Raw genomic sequence first — 16166 nt, forward strand, 5'->3', positions numbered from 1 at the left:
CACATTATAAGTCAAGTATATTAAAATCTGCGCAAGACCATAATACTATAATCTCCGGTGGACAGACAAACTAGTATAAGTCAGAATTATTAGTCTTGCAGGAAGACACCTAGAATATTTACGGTGCTGTGCAAGATCGGGTGTTAAATTTTGGGACGTGAAAGTTGATAACATATGTTAAAAGAAGTTTTTTACTTTCAACTTCCATTCAGAAAAAAAAGAAACTGTTTAAGCTCGAGGTAAATTTGACTTATACTCGTTTTTGCCCGCCCACCAGAGATATAAACATCAGTCGAAATAGAGAGTGTCCCATAATACGCGGGACCCACTTCACGGAGAAATTCAGAATTTAATAATAATTATAGAAGGTTCGTATAAACATGTATTATTTAAAATTCAAATTTGCCACTATTCTTTCTGTAAACACTATCGTGAAGTTCTATGAATCATTACGGTTTGTTTTTTCGGTAAGATTACTCGCTCCTTGGACTCGTGCAGTCACTTAAAATCAGTGTGAAGATGTCCACAGGCACACGTTGGAATGCAAGGTAGTCATTTCGATTATCTACTGCGAATTAAAAGCGGTTGATAGAATACCCAAGACGCTGCATCTCGTAAACAATGTCAGCTGGGACATATGTTTATGCGACCTTTCCCCCCCCCCCCCATTACTTCCAAGTGCTGAATTCATCCCTGTAGTGGGTCCCACATATTACCGGACACCCTCTATACCACTCTGTCTCAGATTCTGTACTCTTCTACGTTTTGGTACAAATTGTATGACGTTTTTAAACATTTTATTCTCGAGTAGTTGATAAAGAAAATGAAAGATGTGCATTAATGTATTTAATACAGCACAGAAAATATAAAGGAATCATACCAGTTAACTCAATTTGTTTATATAAAACAGCACGCAGTACGTTGTAGCATCAACGATTCATAAGCACTCGTTTTATTAGTGAATTAAAAAATTATTGATCGATATCTTTTTTCCTCTTAATTATAAAATCTATTAACTGCAGTAATAGAATACATACACAATACAGATACAAGCAATTCTATATGTGCCTTTCTTATGTTAAATTTTTCTTATTAAACAAGTCACTTATATTTTAACTTTTGATGAAGTGTTATTCTCTCAAAACACTATAAATATGTCTGTATGTTTATCTTGATGTCTTGCAATTACTTATTCGTCACATTCATGGTACATAGCTCTGCGAAAAGAGAATCAATCACAAATTACGTGTGACAGGCATCAGGGAAAATTCACGAACAAGCGACTTACCTCTGCTTGTCCATATTTCGGCGAGATAATCGCCTCCCTGGCTCATGAGTGGCTAGCGTGTATCGCTTTGTGTGAGGACGATTTGCCCTGAGTTCGCGCACGTCAGTCGTCTTTGCTTTCTCTACCTTCTGCATAAACTTCTCGATGAGCTCGGAGCAATTTAAGTTTTCCTCCGGCTCCCATGTATCGTCCGCCGAGGTGAATCCTTTCCAACGAATTAGAAATTCTCTTGTTTTATTCTTCTTGAAGTGTACTTCTATGATTTTCTCCACTTCAAACTCCTTTTGGTCTTCCTTATCGTGCTTTCCGTCACCTGTAATTTCTTTATTTGTAACTGCAAGCACCTTAATATATAAAGCAGAAAGCTTCTATATGTTTGTGTGTTTGTATGTCGCCTAAAAACTTTCGAACGATAAACTCTGGGATCACGAAGTGTGCCTCAGCTCATTATGCCCAACTAATTCAGATGAATGTGACCATTTCCACAAAAAAAAAATTTATAATATCAGAATCTAAATTTCAGGCGAAGCCGAGTTATGGGCGAAGCCGAGTTTCGGACGAAGCCGAGTTTCGGACGAAGCCGAGTAGTAAAGCTAGTAATCTATAATAATGATGTGAAATTGAAAATCAAATCTGATCATTTGAAAATAATGATCAAAATATTATTATTACTTTTCATCTTTCTTGATTTTTTCTCTATCTTCGGAGATTTAGCTTTCACCACCCGTGGAGAGTTTTCTGGCTTCTTAGCTTTCTCCTCTTGGTTCTCCTCATCTTCGACCAAGAACTCTTCGATTAATTGTGCACAATTTAAATCCTTTTCTTGTTCCCACGTATCAGAATCATCGTCGTACCCCTTCCATCTGACTAAAAACTGCCGCCTGCCTTTAATGGTACGTTGTCCAACAATTTTTTCCACCTACATAATGAAAATTTAATTTTTTATACATGCAAATGTACAATGCTCGTCACATTGGCACATGTCAAATTCACCCTTGTAATTAATTTATACGGGCACGAAAATAAAAATGCGGCATCGTTCGAACGGAAGACCTATCTCATCGAATTGTAATAAACTAAAATATTGATTTACAAAATCCAGCGAGAACGTTACTTCGCATATGGAACGATACTTAGCGGATCTAAGTCCTCCGCTTTATTTAAGAATACTATACTTTTGCGTGTATTATTCGAACCATCTACGTAATTTCCAAGTAAATTATTAATTCTCGATTTAAGCGCGTGACGCAATTAATTTACCAGATTTACCGATAAACCACCCCTCTTGAGGCGTCCTTTTTTGAAAAGTAAGTTACTACCCGGCATGCCGCCTAAATAGACGGCTACGCGCCATCGTTATTTTCTGTGGTTATGTAAAGGCGTCAGTCGTCGGGTGACGCGTCCTCGGTACCGTGTAAACAAAATCCGTAGCACGCCGAATCGAATGCAACGAGTACGCTACGCAAAGTAATTACCTCGTATTCCTTTTGATTATTCTCTTTGTCCTTGATCGAACCAGACGCCTTATGATCCTCCTTTTTTAGCCGCTTGCTCGCTCCACCCTTTCCGACACTCTTATTTTCTTCTTCTGTGTCCATGGCTTGGGTGTCTTCCTCCTCGGCCTGTAAAGCGGAATCGTCAGTTGTCGCTTTTAGGCTGTGACGACTGCGCGAAGAGCGTTTTTTCACGGCTCCTTTCCGTGGCGAGTCTTCATTCTCGTTCTCTTTTCCTTTCTTCATTTCGTCGTCCTCATCTGCCGTTCCACGCGCGACGCCATTTTCCTCTGAACTGTTATCGCTCATTTCAGACTTCCTACGCTTATTCTTCATGCCCAATCTTCGCATACTATTCCTGCCGACGCCAAAATGTAGTCTTCTCCCGGAATTCCGTTAGAAATATTGGAAATGGCGCGCCTAAGTTCGATTGCTTCTTATCCTTTCTATCTATACACTGTTAAATACACACCGCTGCACTGACTTATACCGGGATTCCTCCCGCGTTCCTGTAAACAAGTCGGAAGTACAACTTGGCGCGATGGTAGGCAGACGCAGACTTATTGCGCAGTCGTATCACCGCAGAAGTTTCCAATCTACAGCGCCATGCGAGGATAGGTAACGGTCTTTTTGCCATTGGGGATCGGGGACTTAAAACCAAGATTCTTTCGATATCGATCATATTTTTCCTCGGTTAAATCCTGCCGAAAAATTTCCGAAATAACGGAACCTTTGAAACCGAATAATTCCGGCATTTAGAGCAATAATAAAATTGAAACAAATACCGGTGCGTTTCCGGTTATTATGGGCGATGGTGACAAAGAGTTCCATTACATTTTGCGTTATTCTTTCAGGGGGATTATATATGCATAGTACTCTGCTCTTACAATATTTTAACATCATAAGGGCTAATATATATTTAATGATACAATGTTCAATTCCATTCTAGTAAACAAAGCCCGCGTAAAATGTATAAATTGATGAGTTACGCTATGAATAAAAAAAAAACTGTACTACCAGATCTAAATGTAACTGCATTCGTTAAACTATTTTGTTCAATTTCCTTTGTAAATGTGCCATCGAAAATATCTCGAAAGTTGCGATCACACGAAATTTATATGCTATTTGTACTTAATATTAGCTTTAGGATGCATAGGAAGCTTTAGCGTTCGTTTCAATCGATCGATTGATTGCGTAGTACTTTAAATACGTTATAACGTATTTTGCGTTCGAATTGTAATTGGATATGATTCGACCTAAATGTAACAATTAGTAGATACCGATTTTAGAACGAATGTCTATTCGAAGTCGTTAAATGCGACGCCTTTGCCAAAGAAACACCTGCTTAGATTCGTTTCTTAACTGTGGCCATATTGATCAGAAACGGACAAACCATGCTTTTACGACATCGTAGCTTATACCAGCTTGTACAACGTCTAAATATCCGCCTGAAATATGCAGAGAAAATGGCGTCGCTTTCTTTTCCCTGTATTGTGTATATGCACGTACACAGCCATCTTTAATACTAGCTAGTAGCCCTGCTGAACATAAATCTGGCAACAGGGCGGGAGTCCGGTCTCGGTAGAAACATAACCTAACCAGTGAGGCTGCCGCGGGCAATGTTTATTTGTACAATTAATAAAAATAAAACGGGATATAGTAGAATAAATATAGAGTAGTGCAGTAGAGTGTGCAATGTAGCACAGATTTGTTACTTATTTTATTAATTATGTCAATGTTTCTTCTATTTGTGTAGCATAGTTGCTTATATCGTATAGGCGAAGTTTCGTCTTTTTCATTTAGTTTTTTTTACAGTAAGATTTTAGAGGACACAATACAGTTTAAATAAATTGGTGTTCTTTTACTGGTATTAAAAATAAATTCCAGAATTGTGACAACAGTAATGATTGTGATGATTTTTCAGTTGCAGTAACTCACATTTTCAAAGTATTTAGTAATGAATATTTATCTGAATGTATTTAAAACGATTCAATTAAAATTTATATATCCAATTATGGATCTCATTCTGTTCCCAATAATTTAAATTGTAGTATATGTAAGATATTGATTGTAGAGTATAAAGGAAACACTGTGGGAAATGTAATGTAAATGTGACTCATTCTTTAATATGTATGTATTTATGTAGTTTGTTAAACGATTTTATTGTTTTATTTGATCAGTACCCAATTTCAAGATTGAACATTCTATTCCATTTATTTCAAAGATTATTTCTGTTTTCTTTCAGGCAGATTTTATCATTGTTATTTTTTGTTTTCAGTTTTGATCACATTGTTGTTATTTTTGTTACGTTTTTATTTTATTTTATTATGTGGGATGATAGGGGCTATTTGCGAACCACCCACTTTGTGATTCAAACCGTAACGCGCCACAGTAATACCCCTGAGGTGGTGAGGAAATCTACCGAACCATAATAAATTGTAGTATTTGTATATTATTTGGTATGCAATTATTATAAAATTTTGTATATTTGTATCAATTGTCACGACCAGAAATTGCCGGACGAGAAAAGGGGGAAGTTGTTCTTGCCCCGTCGCTTCGGACGTAACCGTAAACTTAAGGTCGGCCGGTTACGCCGGAATGGAGTAATTGTGCGGGGCGGGTGGATTGGCGATGAAGGATCGAGGAGGAAAAGGAAGAGGTGCGTTTCGTCTTATGACCGTCAGCCAGACTGACTCACACTAGGGCTATAGCTGATGGCCCCTGCCCTAGACACACACGGGGACTAAGGATGAACTAATTTGGAACTTGTATATATAAGAATGATATTGGAAGTTAGGACTTGTGAGAAAGAGTTAGGAAGATTAGACCTTAGGTAGCGCTAGCGGACACTAAGTCGCGATCTCGTGGTGGGGTCGTGACGTCCCACAATTTCTCTAAAAAAGCTTTAATTAATGTCCATCAACAAAATTGACCACAAGACTTGCCCGGTTCCCAAGATTCAAGACTCGGACTCGGTCGGACTCCCGGCCGTCGCATGAGCGGTGTTGCCACGTTGTTCAGCACGGCTGTGGTACATGTTATGGAAATAGACTTATTCCCTCTACTTATATGTTTTCTTTTTTTTCTTTTTTCCCCATTCTATACCAACACGACTTTTTATCGAATGTTTTTTTAAAATAACACGAATTAAAAAGTATTTTTGAAAATACGAATGTTAAATCGATATTTAATTTAGTGTACGATGTTTCGTTGCTTTGGCAACTGATAATAAACTCGATTAATTCCATTTCGTTCTTACTACGTTTCGCAAGTTGTTAACCATCGGATTTTTTTTCTCAAATTATGGCTAAGTCTGTAACCACGTACGAAAAACCTTTACCTCATATAGGTGGGAGTAATCCTCTATTTTTTTGTATCGAAAGCATTGGTAGGGTGGATGTACCAATAAATGAACACGTACCAGTGAATGGACATTTTATATTAAAATGAGTAAAATAAGTTATTAAAATAAGCAACTAATTAATTAGAAACTTCTTTTAATTTCTTGCTTCATATCCAAACAATTTTTGCAGCACGTGGAATCAATCGTGCTGCAAACATAATTTTATAAAAGTGTTCATTCATTAGCCTTGAGTGTTCATTTATTGGTGCGTTTACCCTATCTAATTCTTTCATTCAAATAATGCAGTAATTCTCAATCACTATTTATCCAATAAATGTGGCAAATTATATGCAACCGTTATAACGCAGAAAGTATGTTTCATATAATAGGATTAGCGGATTGGTATGCCAGACAATGGGACCTTCAGCAAGGCGCAGATACCAGAATCACGGATGCATTCAAGTTGAGGAATTCAGGAAGGATTGTCTGTTCGGAGACAATGGTAAAAACTGTGTGGGATACCTATATGAATAATGCCCGGCTCGCAGATAGGTAATGAATATTTTCAGTCATATTCGGAGCAGAATCTATAAGAACTACGCACCTTCAGGGTAACAGAATTAACACGATGGGGAGGATTACTTCGGAATCAGTTAAATAGATTAGTAGCAGAGATTCGTCTTCTAAGAGATGAAAAAACTGACGCAGAGAAGGAATTGGAACTTCTGAATCATCCCCTGCAAGTAACAGCGGAGTGTATTTCCATGAGAGACGGCCGTAGGGGGACGGAACTTACGTACGACGAAGCTGACACAGAACTGAAGAAGGAGCTCTGCGTCATTGAAAATATTAAGCAATCATTGACCGATAGGTACGACATTATTGTAAAGTATTTCAAAGTTCTCATTGTATCTATGTTGGTTCTTGTAGGGTGCAAGCAGCGTGGGAGAAGTTAAATCGTTTGGAAGAAGTTAGATTCGCTGTGGACCTACACCTAGAAGATAAAGAAGAAACCATTAAAATAGATAATGAGAATCTGAAGTTGGATCGCACGTGTGCGAATATTAGCTACAAACCGAATGCATTAAGGACTCCGAAAGAGTAAGGGCAAAGATCCGAGTGAAGCTAACGAGACGAACGTGAAGTATACTCTGTCTTATTGCAGCGCGATATCTTATGAGGCTTGGCTGGAGCAATGCCAGCATTTTAAGGCTCTAGCCGATAATGAATTGAGCGATGTATACAGTTTTCGCGAAACGATGAACGTAATACGAGAACGCGCTAGAAACGATATCATAGCTCAGCAAGATGTGACGGACTTCAGTCTACGAAAGAGGATTTACCAGACGCAGAAAGCTCGCAATGAATTAGAATGGCAGAAGCGTAAAGTAATCGTAACTTCTACATCGATGCGCAGAGGACAGATATAAACTTACGACGTGCGAGTACATTGAACTGTAATTTGCAGATACAAAAAGAAATGGAAATCTCGCAGAAGGAAATAGTACGATTGGAAAATGCGCTGTTACATAAAACTGACGCGATAAAGTGTGCAGAAACGAGATTGGAGAATCGCACTTATCGCCCCGGTATCGAGCTCTGTCTCGATGAAGCCGATTCAGGTTTGAAAAACGAAGTCTTACAGTTGCGACAGACGGAACAAGATTTGATAAAAGTTATCGAAAATTCCAAGTATGCAAAGTATACAAAGATTACACGGTGAATGTTGATTAACGTTGTTCTATTTTGTATTTCTATTTTCCAGAGAGGCGTATAATAATCTAGAAAGTTTACTTATGCGGATCGATGGAAATCTAGATGATAAGCAGCACTCTTTAGCAACAGATGTGATGTGTCTAGATATGAGAGCGACGTTGAAAACAGGAGACAGAACGCGATTGCCCAATGAAACCGATCGTAACATCGTTCTTACACGCATGGAGAAAGAAATACCACTCGAGTCATGAGCAATTGCAGCGTTCACGTAATTCCTGCAGGAAGAATGTCATTCAAATATATGAACTGTGCATTTATTATGTCATGTCACGATATCTCCATCTTACACGGCTTGCTCTGTATTTAAAGAATTTGGATTCGCTTTTATTAAGCTATACTCCGCAATAAAAGAGTCGGTCAATTCTGGCTCTAAGGTATTCACTGCTCTTCTGTGTATTTCCCCGACCTTTTTCGGATCGCCGTGTTTCATTTCGAATGTCATGTGATCTATCCAAACGTTTGTCTTATTTTTGCCGAATTGCAACGTCGACATTTCGTGGCACCTTCTTGCATGTTTCAATGATATTTCAGGTTGTATGAGCTCCAGTTCCGCCATCTTTTTATGGAGATCAAGGGAAAATGGTGGTTGCAAACAGAGACTATCGTAAACTTTTCGTGCCGCTTGTATATCTAAAATAGATATACGATGTAATATAAATAACATAAAACGTTCTACAATTAATAGTTGCATACTCTTTGTTAAAACCAGCCACTCGATGTAAGTAGGCTTTATTTCTTGAGCAACATTTGGATGCGCTTGCAACGCAGCTTGGAAGGCCTCTTCTGTTTTTTCCGGACTTTTCGCTTGTACGTGTAATATTTTCATTTTCCACAAAGGTAGTGACTTTTCTCCGAGGACTTGTATTACCTAGAAGATATGTGTTAAGCAGGGTTGCCAGATCTTCGGCATTCAGCCGGAATATCAGGTTTTGAACCGTTGTCTCCGGCCTCAGGCCGGCACAATAAAAATCTCCGGCAGAATAGAGAATATTAGCGAATTCGGTAGGCATGCACTGGCACTGCACTGGTGTACCATGCCATACAAAAATAAAAAGCTATTAAAATCTGTAACAAATTCTAATAAATATTCATAATTTACTTTTATTATTATTATTATTACTCCTTTATAACAAGTCATTGAGCGAATTCCACTTACGCCTAAATCGCCCGAGTTTCATTAGGGTAGATTTCCTTATAGTCGACTGGACGCATCGTCAAGAATTTCAAAGTCGATTTTCTCGAAAATGAAGCGTAATATCAAAAAATTTTATACCTTTTTCTCGACTCATTTACTTGTTATAAGTCGAAAAGAAAGAGTAACTTTTTTTCATATTGCGCTTCATTTTCGAGAAAATTGACTTTGAAATTCTTGACGTTGCCTTCAGGGAAATCTAGCTTAATGAAAGCACGGGCGATTTGGGCATTAATGGAATTTGCCCATTATAATGAATTTTAGATGCCTGTTTTCTTATTGGTCCTTTTTTTCACTCACTCCCCCCGCCCGAATAAAATCCTCAACAAAATTGAAATCTCCGACAGAAGATCAGGTCTGATCTGGCAACCCTGGTGTTAAGTGTTAAATATTTCATTTCTTACCTTCGAAAAAACAGTTTCAGCTTCCTTTTCCTGTCCCGAGACTAACAAATACCTTAATCTAGTGTGCCACAGACTTACGCTGCTTGGCACAGCTTCAGTTGCCATGCAGAGAACGTCCTTTAATTTTCTCTCAGTAGTTTCGTCTTTTTTCTCCACATTTAATATGTTAATCTATGACAAATGGTTATTAAATATGAGATTCTTTAAGTTCTATTTATTCTGACGAATAATACAATAGATAGTCGAATGTGTTACCAACCCAATGCAGATAATACTTTTCTTTTAACTTGTTTGCTTGATGTGCTTGCGCTAATGCAGTTTTCAATAACTTCCTTTTGAAATTTGGTAATGGTCCTGGCTTCTGATTGATTTCCGTCAAACATTCTATGTACAACGACCACATCTCTTCAGTTTTAATTTTCTTAAGGGCTGTTTGATACACTTTATTACAAGATGTTATGCGATCCCTTAGTGAAATCTGTTCTGAGCTGCCGACTTCCATCGCTGTATCATCGAGAGAAGGTTGGACGAGTCCTTCTAACTCTCGCCGTGCCATTGTGTCCCACATTAGGGGTTCGTGAGCGTATTCTTGTATCATGGTACTACAATAGGGATTAATGCAACTCACAACTAGAATATAAATACGCTCGTACATCCAATATACGTCTTTACTTGCCTACCTGACAATTTTATTCTGCAATTCTTCCGTGTTGTCGTGCTCCTTCGCGATGTCAAGTAATTCTACTATGAATTTAATATCTTTGATACGTTTCGATGCTTGCTGATATATAATACAAGCCCTCTTTAGACCAATAGTCATCTCATTATCAGTTGCTTTTGGCACTGCAGGGTCGCTATTACTTTCATTCTTTTGATCGTTCGATGAAGCGTCATCCAGTTCTAATCTAGATCATATACGAAGTTGATTATCAATTATGTAAGTGAATATTTGAACGAATTAACAATTTATAGCTTTCCTTACTTGATAGCGTCGATGAAAAGTAACTGGGAAGTTGGGTGTATATGTAAACCTCGTAGAAGAAACTGACGAGCAGTTTGTTTATTCTTATTTTCCTCTAACTCCCAACGAGCCGCGATATGCCAACATTTAGGTTTATCTTGATGTACTTGTAGCATCCTACCTAACATGTGACTAACGCTGTTTTGAAATTGCTGTCACATTTCATATTGCCATTTACAAATAAATAGATAAACGAATACAATGAAATAGTAGGACTTAAGTGAATACTCACAACGTGCTTACAGAACTTTATATAAGCGATCCAGAAACGAATGTCGTCTTGGAATTTGAATATGGCGTCCTTATACAAATGATTTATTTTATTTGTAATAATGTGATCGATATTGGATTTCTTTTGGGTAATACCAAATTTCTGAAAGAAGTTGTAATGACCGTAATTAGGGACTGACTGTCATCATTTGATATTGATTTATTACAGTGAATACTGTAACATACGTCTCTACGTTGCTTAATCAATTTAAGCAAGTCCATTAAGTACTGTATATATCGTAGGTAATCCTCTTTAGTCTTTGAATGTCGTTGGATTTTATATTCATACTCCTTAAGTTTCTTCGCGATTCCCCTGTGTAAAAGCATACCATGGTAAACAATATTTCTAAGCGAATAATATACCTAACCGCAATATACACTTACCGAACTTCGGTCTTATCAAACAATTTGATTCTTTCCATTTGTTCTAATTCGGGAATCATATCCTCGCATCGTTTCTCCACGAATTCCGCCATGGTTACTTTTTTAAATTAGGAACTACACGATTCAACAAATAAAAGGTGCACAAGGATCTTTAACCCACGCGTTGTTGACTATTTCGTGACACCACAGACGAAGTAATCGAAGTATGGAATAGCAGATTATCTGCACATTATCTGCAGATTAACTGATTCTCTTCTTCAGTGTTGCCAACTCAGATTTTTGAAAATCCGTAGAAAAAAGTTCAACATTCCGTAAAAGTCTGTAGATCCGCCTTTGAAAAATACGTTGATCTACGGATTTTCTTCATAAGTGTTAATTATTACATGTATGAAAGAAGCTAATTCCCTTGCTCATGGAAACCGTCCTTTCTAGTAATCTTATATTTCGACCCTCCCCTAACATCCTCAAAAAAAATTATTGTCACAACAAAAATTCACAAATTACGAAAAAAGTTCACGTGCAAAAGTTGTGAAATCGACTTTTACTAATTCCACTTCAGTACAAGAGCTTTTCCCAAAATAATGCTTCCCCGAAAGTCGTTTTCGGCAAAGGACTTCCGTCCCGACGTAAATTGACGAAAAGGAATTAAAAAAGTTCACAAGCAAAGATTCGGAAATGAACTTTGTTAATTCCTATTGTACTCGTTTAAAATACAGGGTAGTAGAAATAGAAAATAAAAGCTTTTTTTTACCCGCGGTAAATCGGCGATTTGGATCGTAAAATCAATGGGTCAAAATTCCTTTAATCAGAATCAGAATCTTTTGTTTTAACAATTTCGAATTACCTTAGTTTTAAAATGATACATATTAATAGTATTAAATAATTTAAAGTAAAAAATCCCTAGACTTCAGTTTACAATCCGTTGATCTGTAGATAAAGTAAAAAATCCGTAGATCTACGGAAAAATCCGTCGGGTTGATAACACTGAGCAGATACATCCAATGTAAATTTTTGTCACACAGAATGACAGATCGCAGGCTCTAGGCACTAGAGGGCTCTAGAGTTCCTTATCGAGTCGCATGCAATGTTATCGATTCAGAATGGAATTCGATCGCAATCGTACTAGCGGTTGGAATTTATACTAAATATGATTAAAATCGATTTTTACCTACACATGGAAATGCAAGAAAGTTACAATCCAATCTTCGCCTTCTCTCGAGTACAGACGAGGCACAGACGAGGTCTGTGGACGAGGTATACCTGCATTATCATTTGTTAATTCAGTTGAAATTTAAGTGACTCCCGTTAACTGGCGCCATCTGCAGCAGTATTTGCTGCGCTTTGGCGCGCTTTCGGCAGTTGTTCGTCGTTCGGGGTAAAATTCGGGAATTCGAGGTTGTTATACGCATTTCTGATCGGTAAATATTAATTATATAGTAGTATGGCGATCGAGCACTGACGTACGCGAAGTGAACTTTCTTAGAAGTGTATTTTTTGTATAAAAATTAGTGAAACAATGCTGCTGTACATAAAATTGAAAAACAACGGTTGTTCCGCCATATTAGTAAGTACTGAACATTTCAAATCATAACCATTTTGGTGTTACGGCTCTGTAAATAAATGGTTGACCATATATAATTAAATTTTAATATCGAAAGAGATAGGGTCGGTAGTCATAGTCGCTACTTATTCTTAAGCAAATGTTTAAGCATGCGGCATCCTCTACTAACCTAGTAGCTAGCAAAGGATGCCGAATGCTTAAGTATTTGCTTAAGAATAAGTAGCAACTATGAATACCGGCCTAGAGCTCAAACTTTATACTGTTTATGCCTGTCAGCCTAATTGTAGTTATTTGACAAATCAACAAATTGAACCTATAACAAATACAATGATTTCTCAACATTGTCCATACTCAGGGCCGAATTAAGACCTTCAGCGGCCCTGAGCACTTAGAAGATTTTCAGGCTCCCTTATACAGGGTGGTCACTTCAATGCAATGTACGATTTCTTAGACATTTCCGATAATTTGATTAAAAAGTGTTTCTAACAGAAAGTTAGATTTTAAAATTCAGAAAATTCGTACGCTGCCCCTCTGTCTCCTGATGCCTTGAGCACGTGCTTATTGGTTAATCCACTGTCGATAATCATATTCCATAGAAACTTTAGAGACCCTTGAAAGCATTATTTGGATATTCTGTTTCAGGTAGCGTTTGAAGAAGTTGCGAGGATCGTTGCAAGATGGCGACACGTACGGCTGCGGCGCAAACGAGTCGACGATCGACACGGCGGTGCCATCCATGATGGCCGAGACAGTTCCCGAGATTTCGAGTACGGTGTCGTGAGTACGTGTTTCCTTTATCGCGCGTTTAATCGCTGGTGAGATTCCGGCACAGGACAAAAGGATCCCAGAAAGAATGACAGACAGTCCAGCGGCACTCGTAAGTGTTGTCACTGTCTATTAAATTCTCTAGAGCGAGGTATTCGGGACCATCTCGACACACGCTAGGTTACCCATGGAAACATATACATGCGCGCATTTAGGGCTTCCGTCGCGTTAACGCAACGCTGATCGAGCGACGACCGGGGCACCATCGGTGGCCGATTCTTTCGGATAGTTTCTCGCCTCGAGCGATCGGCAGAAGCTTCCGAAAGAACTGATCGCGAAGAGGACGTGTGCAGTTCACGTCTGATATGGTGCGTACGCGCAAACGCGGAGCGGAGGTTCGTTGCCCGTTCCCGTTCGACGTCACTGGCCGATAGGTGGTTGTCACCTGTTTCTGTTGCCGGTGACGTCACGCGCAGCCATGACGTAACCGTAAGGACCGCTTTCTCGGTCACACCGAGTCTGTTTACTTTAACGTGCGTCACGATTGTCAGATTACTTACGGCAGACACGTGAATTAATATTCTGACGCCTATACCCACGGATCATCGCTATTTATCATCATTATCCAAATCGACGATGCTGTATACTGGATTTGGTTCGACGACACAATGTCCGCCCTCCATATTGATTTCAGGTGCCCACCCTTCGGATAAATAACACTAGGAATGCTTCCAAATGCCCGAAATTATTATTCACATTAAAAGTTTCGAATTCCTTGAGCACGAGCTACGGTTGTTTGTATGCAAAGGTATACTTTCTTGCGCGTCGAGATACTAAATTATATTTTCGTGACGTGTGCGGGTATGCGTAGGAACTCGAAGGAAACACGTCTTAACAATTCTAAGGCCGATATGTATCACGACAAACAGTCACTGTACAATTTATAACGATTTGTAATCACGTGTCCATTGCAACTAAATAAAACATAAATATTCAAAATAAAAGGACATTCCGACATAATGACATTTATAACCAAATTCGCGCGTTCCACGAACTGAATGAACGCGCGCAAAGTAAACCACGCAGGCGTACAACATACACACACAAAACCCTACGAAGGTCCGCGCTACACGCGCCATCTTCTTCAGGCTAAGATGTTCGCGAAATAAAAACATAAGGACGCTTTCTTCCGGTTCGGCTGCGAACGGTGCAAAGCGTGTAATTTTCTTCCCTGCCAATGTGCAAATTCACAATATTATGGTATTTTAGCGAAAGTATTGAACTTTATTAACAGCTTCAGCTCTTTCAGTTCGCAATTATTAGTCGATCCGTAGAGGGACTTGGTTGCTAACGAGGACATTTACAATGTTCAAGGAGTCGCGGCATAACTTTGCCTCTCGCTGACCGCGCTTTCATTACCAGGCCCTGTAATTAAAGCCCCTCCTTCTGTTTGACTTCCGTCGCCGCGATCTTCGTTACGGTCAGCACTGTTCAACACCAACGAGCTTTCCGTTCTTGCCGCGAGGTGCGCTAGTGCTCGCGATCGGCTGAATTTCTTCTGGCCACAAAGTAAAAGCAGGTTGATTTTCCTGTCGATCAAAGCAGTTTCGCACGTTTTCATATTTAATTACCATCCGCAGAACGGTAATTACGCGAACTTCCCAGATGCTGTTCTTCCGACGAAACTTCGAGCGCAGATCCGAAGTATACCTTCGCGCGAAACTGGAGTACGTATTTTTAAAAGGTTCATTCGGAGCGCAAGTTGTCCGTAGTTCGGAGTAAAAGCGGAAACGGGCTCGGCGAGGCTGACAGCTCTGTAACCAGGTTAGAATGCTTTTATCGTCGAATTAAATGACCAGGAAAAGCCTGGAACGCGACTGCCATCCCAGCGGAGTGTTTAATTTTGTACACAGCTCGCGTTATGTACACCGCTTCTTCCGGCGCGATCAAGCACGAGAGCCTTCCAAAAGTAGCAAGCAATTTATGATCTTTATATTCGTAATAAGAACACCCTTCAAGTAATCACGCAATTTTGGTAGGTCGACCCTGCCAAGCCATGCAACTCCAGATCTCGAGTCCTTAAATTTTCACCCCCCTCGAAACCAAACCTGCTCCAGACTTACGCGCGCTCGTCTCGCGAGGGATGTTCGGTGATTGGAAAATTAAAAAAAATTCAAACTTTGCAGACACGTAGCTCAACTGCTGCTAATAACGTAACCATTTTTTGTATCGGCAGTGAAACGATCCTGGGGGTGAAAACAACCCCTCGAAGAAATTCTGAGTTTTCATATCAGCCGGAATATCTGCGAAACCGTAAAAGATATCGAAAAAAGGATTAACTCAAAGTCGTATGGTTTCTAATATCCCACAACATGGCGATAAAGAATGTTGGAAGGAAGAGTGGTAGGGATAAATTTTGAAAAAAATTATTTTCTTCTATTTGAATTTCAAGACTAACGTCTGACTTAATATAACTCAGAAGTTCTATCTCAGATCTATTCGAAGGTTGGGTTATTAAAAAATCTAATCTACCCCTAAGTTGGGCAGGAGGAATTTAATGTCGATACTTCGACCCTCAAAAATTATTTATCGTTCGTGTTTCTTCTAATTTCTGAATGTTGCATGAAAATATGATCGACAGTGATCGTTGCTGGTAACACGAGAAAATA

General features: G+C 39.0%; 4 protein-coding genes across 10 annotated transcripts in view; 2 read left to right on the forward strand and 2 right to left on the reverse strand.

Annotated features, from left to right (window-relative positions):
* Positions 1–663: 663 nt before the first annotated feature.
* Positions 664–3288, reverse strand: LOC143371209 (uncharacterized). 2 transcript variants are annotated; one of them, XM_076816173.1, is made up of 4 exons: positions 2764–3288; positions 1961–2207; positions 1289–1601; positions 664–1217 (listed from the first exon to the last, which is right to left on the reverse strand). In XM_076816173.1, exons 1-4 carry the CDS (start codon positions 3130–3132, stop codon positions 1190–1192), a joined length of 957 nt encoding a protein of 318 aa, XP_076672288.1. In that variant the 5' UTR covers positions 3133–3288; the 3' UTR covers positions 664–1189. The 2 variants fall into 2 exon arrangements, with proteins under 2 accessions (XP_076672288.1, XP_076672280.1); XM_076816165.1 differs by having other exon boundaries at positions 1289–1610.
* On the forward strand, positions 3272–8277 carry LOC143371168 (tektin-B1). Of its 6 annotated transcripts, none has more exons than XM_076816148.1 (7): positions 3272–3399; positions 6514–6676; positions 6735–6995; positions 7055–7225; positions 7290–7512; positions 7593–7816; positions 7890–8277. In XM_076816148.1, the coding sequence occupies exons 2-7, from the start codon at positions 6624–6626 to the stop codon at positions 8089–8091; spliced, it is 1134 nt and encodes a 377-aa protein (XP_076672263.1). In that variant the 5' UTR covers positions 3272–3399; positions 6514–6623; the 3' UTR covers positions 8092–8277. The 6 variants fall into 6 exon arrangements, with proteins under 6 accessions (XP_076672263.1, XP_076672256.1, XP_076672239.1 ...); XM_076816141.1 differs by having other exon boundaries at positions 3398–4208; XM_076816124.1 differs by lacking the exon at positions 3272–3399 and adding an exon at positions 4399–5440.
* Positions 8086–11376, reverse strand: LOC143371150 (U3 small nucleolar RNA-associated protein 6 homolog). The gene is made up of 9 exons (XM_076816103.1): positions 11172–11376; positions 10974–11100; positions 10750–10890; positions 10479–10669; positions 10177–10401; positions 9756–10098; positions 9497–9667; positions 8594–8768; positions 8086–8530 (listed from the first exon to the last, which is right to left on the reverse strand). The coding sequence occupies exons 1-9, from the start codon at positions 11261–11263 to the stop codon at positions 8184–8186; spliced, it is 1812 nt and encodes a 603-aa protein (XP_076672218.1). The 5' UTR covers positions 11264–11376; the 3' UTR covers positions 8086–8183.
* A 2149-nt stretch (positions 11377–13525) lies between these two features.
* Positions 13526–16166, forward strand: part of Pdk1 (Phosphoinositide-dependent kinase 1) — a 645970-nt gene continuing 643329 nt past the window's right edge. The window contains exon 1 of the mRNA XM_076816063.1: positions 13526–13609. Coding sequence (XP_076672178.1) covers positions 13586–13609 — 24 coding nt within the window. The 5' untranslated portion in view covers positions 13526–13585. The remainder of the gene's footprint in view (positions 13610–16166) is intronic.

Source organism: Andrena cerasifolii, chromosome 1, assembly GCF_050908995.1.
Source record: "Andrena cerasifolii isolate SP2316 chromosome 1, iyAndCera1_principal, whole genome shotgun sequence".
Lineage (NCBI taxonomy): Eukaryota > Metazoa > Arthropoda > Insecta > Hymenoptera > Andrenidae > Andrena > Andrena cerasifolii.

Bases quoted from the DNA above. Each gene is read 5' to 3' on its own strand.
- LOC143371209 (XM_076816165.1), bottom strand. From the start codon at position 3,132: ATGCGAAGATTGGGCATGAAGAATAAGCGTAGGAAGTCTGAAATGAGC. The intron at 2,208-2,763 runs GTAATTACTTTG...TTCATTATGTAG, and splicing joins ATAATCAAAAGGAATACGAG to GTGGAAAAAATTGTTGGACA. The intron at 1,218-1,288 runs GTAAGTCGCTTG...CTCTTTTCGCAG, and splicing joins CGAAATATGGACAAGCAGAG to AGCTATGTACCATGAATGTG.
- LOC143371168 (XM_076816119.1), top strand. From the start codon at position 6,085: ATGGCTAAGTCTGTAACCACGTACGAAAAACCTTTACCTCATATAG. The intron at 6,131-6,513 runs GTGGGAGTAATC...TTCATATAATAG, and splicing joins AAAACCTTTACCTCATATAG to GATTAGCGGATTGGTATGCC. The intron at 6,677-6,734 runs GTAATGAATATT...ACGCACCTTCAG, and splicing joins AATGCCCGGCTCGCAGATAG to GGTAACAGAATTAACACGAT.
- LOC143371150 (XM_076816103.1), bottom strand. From the start codon at position 11,263: ATGGCGGAATTCGTGGAGAAACGATGCGAGGATATGATTCCCGAATTA. The intron at 10,099-10,176 runs GTAGGCAAGTAA...TCCCTATTGTAG, and splicing joins TTGCAGAATAAAATTGTCAG to TACCATGATACAAGAATACG. The intron at 8,769-9,496 runs GTAAGAAATGAA...CATATCTTCTAG, and splicing joins CTGAAACTGTTTTTTCGAAG to GTAATACAAGTCCTCGGAGA.